At 31.1% G+C, this 9888-nt stretch overlaps 1 protein-coding gene across 1 annotated transcript; it reads left to right on the top strand.

Moving 5' to 3' along the window:
* The first annotated feature begins 389 nt into the window (after positions 1-389).
* On the top strand, positions 390-5396 carry LOC132745574 (alpha-(1,6)-fucosyltransferase-like). The gene is made up of 7 exons (XM_060734520.1): positions 390-473; positions 1176-1298; positions 1521-1644; positions 2381-2435; positions 3600-3782; positions 4374-4626; positions 5229-5396. The coding sequence occupies exons 2-6, from the start codon at positions 1177-1179 to the stop codon at positions 4538-4540; spliced, it is 651 nt and encodes a 216-aa protein (XP_060590503.1). The 5' UTR covers positions 390-473; position 1176; the 3' UTR covers positions 4541-4626; positions 5229-5396.
* The last annotated feature ends 4492 nt before the right edge of the window (positions 5397-9888 follow it).

A 9888-nucleotide genomic window follows, 5' to 3' on the forward strand; every position in this document is an offset into this window, starting at 1 on the left:
CACACATTATAAAACTTTCTGATCAAGTAAAAGTTAAAAAAAAAAAGAAACGTAAAGATAATTTCGGGATCATTATTACGTTTTATCTATGTAAAAGGTGGTTGTCTTAATGATAGAGTATTGGGATATTTGCAATATGTTTTTGTTTAATATGAAAAGATAAAAGATATATGAAAAGATAAATAAGTTTATCAAAGGCAAAGAAATAACCTCGTCAAATAAAGGTATCAGGTATCAGCATCGGGTTTCAATAGCATAGAATATGCGATCTTTGTACGAACAATTAGGCAATTAAATATACAACGGTTAATCTATAAATAGTTCAATATATAGTAAACCAATAACCGATTTATTTTTCTTTAAAACAAACTTAAATCAGTTTTTACCACAGTTGTTTAACCTTTGAGGATATCCGCGAACGGAAATTATAAATGGAGCCAAGGACAGTGTCTTCTGTAACTATTTCATTTAAGGTATGAATTGTTTTTTCAGTTGGTATAATATACTCGTACATGTATATAAAGCTCTAAAATATAAAACAGCTTACTTATAGAAACAGATGTTTAAGTTGTGTGAAAATATTAATGTGGTTATGATATTGTTATTGTTATTTTATTGTTTTAAAATAGACAAGACTTTCGTGTCTATTTTAAAAATTCTACACTTTCTTACAACTAATAAATAAAGTCATAAAATAACAATTTAAGAAAACAATATTTTCGATATTCTTTCGACGACGGACACTCCATTAATTTTATATGAACGATATTAAACGTAATTATTGTAAAGCGTTCTTGAACTTTGAATTACTTCTTCCAACTAATTCTAAACATTTTTTTATTTCGTAAGCCTTATAGAAAATCTTACCCTATACATTTATAATTTTGTTTTGAATTTCTCTTCTTTAACAGCGACAGTGTATACGTACTGATCATTCTTTGTAATTCCCTTTTAGAAACGATTAATGTGCAACTTTTAAGAGCATTTCAAACGCATTGAAAAAGCTAAAAACTAGTGAATATATGTATGGAAATACATGTAGTAAGTTTATAAAAATGATTGTACAACTTTTAAATGCTCTACCTAAAATTGTTAAGTTTAAGTCCTTGACGAATTGATATCATTCATGAATAATATAAAATCTTAAATTTTTATTTTTATTTTATCTGTAACAGGATGGGAATCAACAAATATACAGCAGTGATTTCTGTTTTGACTGTCGTTGTCATATTTCTGACTTTGTGGTCAAACAAAACTATTGTTGTAAAATTGGGATTTGTGTCACAGATAAATAACAAGTAAGTGTGGCTACGCGTGCGAGGTTGTATTTAAAGTTAGCAGAATAACTACAATGGATGTCATATATATGTAATAAGGCAATGATGACCTTTATCTTGAATAATTTGCCCTTAAAACAAGCAAAATATCAGAACCCAAGGACTGAAAATGAACATGATAAAATGAATTTGAAAGTTAAAGTTACATATTTATGATAATGAAATGTATACAATTGTTAATAGATCACTTGGGTACAGACGTGCAACTGGTCCGTATAATAACTTAACTTCAGAAAAACAAGACTTACATAATGAACAGCTACAACTGCTAGGAAATCTGGTGCAGCAACTTATACACAGGAATCAGGTCTGTTGAGGCTTTTATATTGTTTGTGAATTGTCATTGAGTAAAAATGCATATGTTAATCGAGTCTCGAACCATGAGAAATTAAAAAGAAAAAGAAAAGAAAACAAGCAGCTGACAAAATTATCAAAACTCATTTGATTACGCCTATTGCTACACATTTGACTAGTGACATTTGGTTAGAAACAACTCTTGTGTTTGTGCTTGTAAAATATAACAAGACAAAAAAAGTTGCCTTGTACATCTTATCAGCGGGTTTTTTTTTAATTTTTTAATATTGCTGAATGATGGAAACCAGAGCTGGTTCTTTTTTGTTTTATCGTTTCATATCGTAAAGAGAGTCAAATGAAATTTTAAAATTTCTAGATTATCTTTTATTTTGGTGGGGGAGGGAGGAGGGTGTTGCTTGCATGAAATGGAACCGAACCTCTTATTATATAGTATACACATAATGTATTTAACTTTAGTGTGATGTTAATGTAATGAAGTGTAAAGGTTCCAGTGACGGTAATGAATACTCATAAACTTGATAAAATTTGCAATATTTCATAATAATCAGTTTCATAAATATAAAGTAAGAATCGGCGTGACCTGGAAAATAAATAATACAATCATATCGTAGTGATCTCTCTTCAGTACAGGTCAGGGGAAACAGCCACTTTATTATACAATGCATTACCGCAACACATAAAGACTAATATATACAGTTTAGGTGTCTTTTTCTCATTCTTATTTTCAGAACCCAAATAATTGTGAGAACAGAAAAAAGATTGTTTGCAATTTTATTCGTAATGGTATGTAATTTATGAAGTTTTTAGTGAAATGTAGAGTATTTTTGTTTTATATTTTTTACTTTTATTTTATTTATTTATTTATTTTTTTTATATTTTTTTTTTTTTTGGGGGGGGGGGGGGGGGGTTACGTCACATCGACACAGTTTAGGTCATATCTCGACGTTCCAGCTTTACTGATGGAGGAAGACCTCAGGTGCCCTTCCGTGCATTATTTCAGGCACGAACGGGCACCTTAGTAGAATCACAGACGTTCCGTAAGCTAGCTGGATAGCTTCCTCACATGAAAGAATCCAAAGTCCCTGTCGGGATTCGAACCCACAGCGGTGAATGACAAGTGGTTTTAGGTGCTTAATTAAACTTTAATGATAACCCTTATTGAATAATCAAAAACGCTAAAACGTGACATGATTTAGCGCAAGAAGCAAACTGGCGGTCGCAAGAATTCTAGGACGTTTTAAAAGTTCTCAAAAGAACTCCAGGACATTTGGAAAGTCGGGCATTAATTTGTTAGCCGCGGCTTTATGTTTGCAACTTTGCATTATAATAAGGTAATTATGTATGGTAAGGATGAAGATCACATTCAAATGAACATGTCAATATGTGCGAATTAGCAAATAATTTGGAAATTGTCAAAACTAGCAGAATTTAAACAAGAGGCCTTGAAAAATGACCATAAATTAGTATTTCACACATTATACAAGATGAAAGGCAAGCTTAATCTTTAAAGTTATATTAAGTACCTAAAACTTATTTCTAAAGATGAAAATGACCATTTTTGACGAGTGTTTCTGTGGTGTATACAAAAGTTTTCCGACGAACGTCGTGACAGTTATCACAAGAACTCCTAGCAAGTTATCATAAGAACTCCATCCCTCGTTTAACAGTTCCTCCCCCATGTTTGTATTCTTTACAAAGAAAATATACTCGATTATCTACGTGACTTATTCTATAAATATCCTTCAAAGTTCAATAGACGAAAAGAACGGGTTAGTCTTTTTACATTTTAGGCAGTTTATATATTTTATCCTAACCATTTTTATTACTAATGTTTTGTCATCGACTACATTAAAGTAAAACTTTTGAAGTATATACCTAATTAACCTCAATTTCACGACAAAATAAGCATAATGCTTATAATGCAATACCAATTTATTTATATTTTAGCTGGTTTCGGGAGCCAAATGTTTGACTGGACATTTTGTCTTATTGTAGCATTAGCTACAAATCGGACACTTGTCATTAAATCAAAAGGCTGGCCATATACAAAAGATGGAATGGAGCAATTATTTCTCCCAGTCAGTACAAACTGCATGCTGACACACAATCAAAGCACAGTTCAAGAAAATGGTAATTTCTATAAATTCGTCAGTTAGTATTATAGTTAATCAAACTTATAAAATACACAAATTATCAAGAGTTGAAGGAACTATGGCGGCCATTTTTGTATCGCTAATAACATTCTAAGGTTTTCATCACAATTGAAAACAAGTTTCAAGACTCAGTTGTGTGTTTATAGTGGAGAAAATAATACCCATAATAAACGTTTTATATTCCATAATAACCGTACCGTTATATTTTATCATAATGTTAAATTTTACTGTACAATTATAGTACCATACCAATACCTACCTACCAGATCATATTATACTTATTCCAATACCATACAATTCCGAATTCATCATTAACAGTACCATACAATACAAGAAATAACACCGAAATTTGAGCACAGTATTACAAAGTGCAGTGCAGCCACGTATTCATTACCGTCACTTCAGTACGGTACGGTACAGAACAGTACCGAGCAATATATAAGTTAACCTAACATACATGGAATCTGTCTGTTTTGTTATCTAACCTATTGAAACAATTTCACAACATGTTAACTTCACTCATTTGCGTTCATACATTATTTTTTAGAACTACTTCATATCTTTCCAGATTTAAGAAAAATAAAGTATGAAAAAGAGGAAGCGATTACGATCCCACGTGCCCATAAAATGAATTTACGTTCCTTGTACCTGCCAATTGTGATACCAGATGACGTTACTAAAAAAATAACGAGAGTGCATTCGAATCCCGCCGGTTGGTTAGTTGGACATTCTTAGTTTATCTTACTAGGCAGAAAAAACACATTAAAGCGATTTATTGATGACAAAAGAAAGAGAATTCGATTTTCTCACCCTATAGTTGGGTAAGTGTAAAACAGTTTGGTTTTCTTTTGAAATATTTCCTTTATCATACAAAAAGAGCCAGCCAACAGTGTCAACTGTTATTTTTTCACTTTGATTTCTTTTGAGATAACCATTTCATATACATGTATAATTAAGTATTTTTCAATTATTTATTTATTTATTTATTCATTTATTGTATATAATATATAATATTTGTTCTGTACCCTATCATCAATCACTCCATTCATCTAAGAAAAAACTGGCAGATGCCATGTGGAAATTTGACTTGTTGTTTTGACCTTCATGTTTTTTGTCAGTCTTTTCATTTCTTACATGTAAAATTATAAATTGTAGCTAAAAGTCAAATAACAATATAGCACTTCTGACAGATAACATATTACTATAAAATCAGTATTGCTTTTGGTAAATACAGTCCGTTATTTATAAACGTTTGTATAAGTAATATATAGTCGTAAAAAATGATAAAATGTGTTCCTATTTCATCACGATTTATTCATCTTTGATGAAAACAGAAACAAAAAAAAAATACAACTTAAATAAATGTATTATCTCGTACAGTACTTTAATCAGAATCCTTCACTTAAATATATCATTTCCACAGTGTCCACGTTCGAAGAACGGATAAACGTAAGGAAGCCAAATATCACTTTTTGCATGAATATATGAGCCACGTAGGAACCTGGTACGACTCCTACGAGAAAAGACACGGTAAGGTTAAGCGAAGAGTTTATCTAGCTACCGACGAACCCATGGTTATAAGAAAAGCAAAAGAAAGGTAAGATAAAACGGTTTTTTTATTTGTTTGCAATTTTGCACAATACTCGTATACATACTTGTTGCCTATACACAAATAGTAATACATTTTTGTATGTACATGTATGTTGTTCCTTTCAGTAATACTAGTAGTTGTGAAGTGTGTTGACACGTGGTTTTTTCTCTTTCTATTTTTACTTTTTTCTACTAAACAATTTTATTTATTTTGGAATTATTGTGACTATTACTTTTATTTTTTTTCAGATATGTAAATTAAATGGAAACACTGTACGTCAGCTGTTAAATGGTATATATTCCTTAACCGGTGATTCATTATTATGTGTAGACATAGATATTAAAATAACACAACATATAGGAACAAAACTGTTTCTTTTGAAAGCAAAGTTCAAATAAACAATATTATTGTGCACCAAGATTTCTTGAAGGTTGATGACTTTTCATGCTTTCAAAGTAATGTTTAAGGTGACAACAGACACTTTCCGTGGTACTTACATAAATGTCATTTAAACAAAGATATTTTAATAAAAATTGTTATTTATTTAATCTTTGTGCATTAAATGTCGTTGATCATCATAAAAAATAACATATTTGAAAAAAAATGCCTTTGTAAATGATTGATTTTGAATAAAAATCCTAAAATTTTAAATCGTCATATCAAAGTCATTTTTTAATTTTTTGTCATCAAACTTTTTGAAAATAACCATACTTATATTATCTAGGGAAACGTGTCTCAAATTTTTTCTATCTTTTCTCAAAAAAATATTACGTAACGTCAAACATTTTATGCGACTTTTTTCACCATACATATTACGTAATTAAAGATAATTAAGTCGCCTATTGAGCAAACAAAAAATCCCTGACACGGTTCCCTCCGTAAATGAATTTCCTTTCATGTGCTTTAAAACCGCATGTTAATTGCTTGATTATTAAAGAAGTTATGCCGATTCAAAGTTAGTCCGACCCGCATCAAACGAAGTGTCATAAATCGGCTGTTCTCTCTCGGACCCCTACGTTTCACGCTAAATAATTGCATAATACACAAATATCGCACCAGAGAGGGTCACAAGTTGCGGTAACATACTCTAACAACATTTTATGACCCAGTGACATCTGACCAATTAAAAAAGCTGCTGATTAATATCAGTTTATAGCTGAAATTTCTTCAATTCTTAACGTGATTTACTGATCGTCTGGTATCTGTCTCACATGTCACGTGACTATCGGTAAAATTTGAGGCACTCAGTGGGGGGAAATGGAACGCATTTTGCGCACCGCTAGCGGGGTATTTAATTGTTTCCTTTTTGAAGTTTATTATTATTATCATTAGCATTATTATTGTATTATACCAGTATCACTCTGCCTGTGTATTCGTGTATGAAATTCCGTTAAAATATAAAATAAAATAACAAAAAACTAAGCTTCTGACAGTCTTTTAAAGTCCATGGTAGATGTACAAATAAGCACGGGATATTATATATCTTTTCCACCAAATTGATAATGCTTCACATATTTTAATAGAAATAAAAGGTATTACTAGATCATTATGATCTGGCCTTCTTGACTTCTATTATGAATATCATCTATGCACGGCATAGAGATCCAGTTTCTACCGGGATAGTCTTTTAGACAATAAATTTCATACTTTGTCCCAGATTTATTAGTACTGTGTCCGATTTACTGACGAACAATTTATTTTCACTGAGAATATATTTTAATATCTTTTTTTTTTATTTATAGAGAAATAATCATCCTTAGACAATCTAAAATGGTTTAGAAATTTGTCAGGGACACCTTTCCACAAGTCACATAGGCGTTCACATATAAAAATGTTGTCTGTTTTTGATGTTGTTTTACTTGACATTGTTAGAAAACGAGGTTGAATGTGAAGTAAGCCCTTGAATCCGTACAAAAGTCTATCAACTTAACGTAATATCTATCAGATTAACGGGACAGACAAATTATTTTCACACATTATGGATATTTTAGCAACTACATTTTTAATCAACCCCGTGGTCGTGCGATTTGCCGCTATGCTTAATTATTTATGTTTCATACATTATGTTACGTACATTGGCCGACAATTTCTTAATTTATAAAAAAGGCTAGATGTTGAGATATTCATAAAAGATGTACGTTAGTTGTACGATACATGTATTACGAGAAGTGTGGACCAGTATGGACGTGTAATTCACGGATATATGGAACTACCGATTTCCCTCATTGATGCCTCAACAGGGGGCGGAGCGTTATCGATAATCGACAGGTTACGCGAATAGCAGATACAAATAGTATAGGTTCCGTTTTAAAACGTTTAAAAACACATTTTTTGGACTAACTGCTTCCAAAATTAAATCACAAATGTGTTCAAAAAAAGGTTAATAAATCTACTTAGCAAAAAATCTCATTTTAGGTATTTTCAGTGATAAATGACTCCGTTGTCACCTTAAGTGTTATTTCTTATATTGTCAAAAGCGGGAAAAGCTAGCTTCCGTAAAAGATCTTGTCCTACTTTGGATTCGGACCAAAAACAGTCGTAGCAAAGTTTTGTATAGGTATTTTCACCGTTTGACAAATCAAACGATGATCAGCTCATACAAATTGTGCGAATGACGAAATAAAATGGCACGAATAACAATTTCGTAATAATATGTTAATGGGGTCATGTAAAAGTGTGTGAATGGCGTCGAAAATGAAGCAAGAATGACGTCGTGAAATAGTGTAAATGACGTCTCGTAAGGTTATGTAAATGACGTCGTGAAATAAGTACGTCATTTCTCTTATCTTTTACTGATCTGTAAGTATCATGTATTATGGCAGACATTATTTTCTTTGCAGTTATCCTAACTACACGTTTAAATACAATTTCGATTCAGCTGTATTTGCGCACACGTTAAAAACGAGATACTCCGAGAGATCACTTCATCGATTAATTCTTGATATTCAATTGTTAGCAGAATGTGATTTTGTCGTCTGCACGATGACTTCTAATGTAAGTATTTTCTTAAAACCGGTACGTAATAACATAACATTGTGATACACAGAAAATAAAATATGAATGGAAGGCTACTTTCATTGAACGCAGTTCCCAGCAATACCCATAGGCAAGGCATCGTTCGTGATCAAAGAAACTATGATATTGAAGAGAGAATTATTCAATGTAAAGAATCGCATTGTATGAGTCTCTCGAGGCAAGGACAGAAATATATAATTAACCAATTATTTACTTATATAAACTACTATTTATTTATATAAACTGAATGTGATCTTTTTTGTATAACTGATAGCTTACTCGTGTATCGCAGATGTAAGCGCTGTTCTGATTGGCTGCTGCTACGATTTCGCATTTGTGTAGACCGTGACCCTAAATGTCTTTCAAAGATACACATATACTCTGTTTAAGTTAGTGGTAAACGATTACAGATTTATGTTTCGGTCAATATCAGACCTTAAAAAGTTTTAACTATCTCTGACAATATGACTTTCCCCAGACCGGTAACACTATATATGTCTAATAATAAGTGGAGACGTTACGCCGATTCAATCAGATATCAATATTTCATCTTCAAGATCCATTTATAATGAACCATATCGATAAAATTTAATAATTTCAGATTTGTAGACTTGTGTTCGAATTAATGCACGTTCGTTACTGGGATGCTCCTGATCGAATTATATCTCTTGAAAGAGATTTCAGATTTCCGTTCTACAAACAATGGCGAATGTTGTTTAACAAAACAAGGTATAACATAAACAATCAGAAGAATGAAAATATGTGAAGAATATTATTTAATCTGCGATAAATATAGGAAGTGATGAATGTGAAACAGAAAACTGAATTCACAAAAACGTGAGGATAAAAAACAAAAGTTTCTGTACATTTACTTCCGTTGTTTGACTAGTACGTAAAAACATACATTTTTGTTTATATTTAAGATATTCTCTGATATATTATACAGCTGGGTATTTTTAAAATAATGAAATTTGGTTTATTAGAATTGTTAAACCATTTTGTATTACTTCAAACTTACAATTCTAGAAGATATGTGTTGAATATTTTCATCAAACGATTTATTGTTCGAGTTACATTAGTTCATAGAACTATTTATGAGTGAAATGACATTTTATGAAAATTTCAATTGGAAAAAACTCTTAAAGGGAGACACAGGCAAAATTTTCATACTTTAGATTTTAATTTTCTATCAAATATTCCATAAATGTCATCGAAATGAATAGACTAAGCAGTCTAGGAAACAAAATTTTTCTCCTTATAAAGAAAAAAATGTTGGTTTCCTAACCTGACCCACGCGGGCCAGGTTAGAGCATTTAGATTTAACGATAGTTATCACAGTGAACTATAAAAACGTAAAAGAACCTGTCAAATGAGCAACTTAGGCTTGTTTTAATCTTAAAATATCCACAATATTTGTTGGTTTTTTTTTTACTTCTAAGGATTGTAATTGTCAATTGAATTGTTTAAAAATTACTCC

Source organism: Ruditapes philippinarum, unplaced genomic scaffold (genome assembly GCF_026571515.1).
Source record: "Ruditapes philippinarum isolate M1 unplaced genomic scaffold, ASM2657151v2 ctg3099_1_1_1_1, whole genome shotgun sequence".
Taxonomy (NCBI): Eukaryota; Metazoa; Mollusca; class Bivalvia; order Venerida; family Veneridae; genus Ruditapes; species Ruditapes philippinarum.

What these genes read in the sequence shown, in the direction of transcription:
- LOC132745574 (XM_060734520.1), top strand. Translation starts at nt 1,177, where the DNA reads ATGGGAATCAACAAATATACAGCAGTGATTTCTGTTTTGACTGTCGTT. An exon ending in TTGCAATTTTATTCGTAATG is followed by an intron (nt 2,436 to 3,599) that starts GTATGTAATTTA and finishes TTTATATTTTAG; the next exon opens with CTGGTTTCGGGAGCCAAATG. An exon ending in AAGCACAGTTCAAGAAAATG is followed by an intron (nt 3,783 to 4,373) that starts GTAATTTCTATA and finishes ATATCTTTCCAG; the next exon opens with ATTTAAGAAAAATAAAGTAT.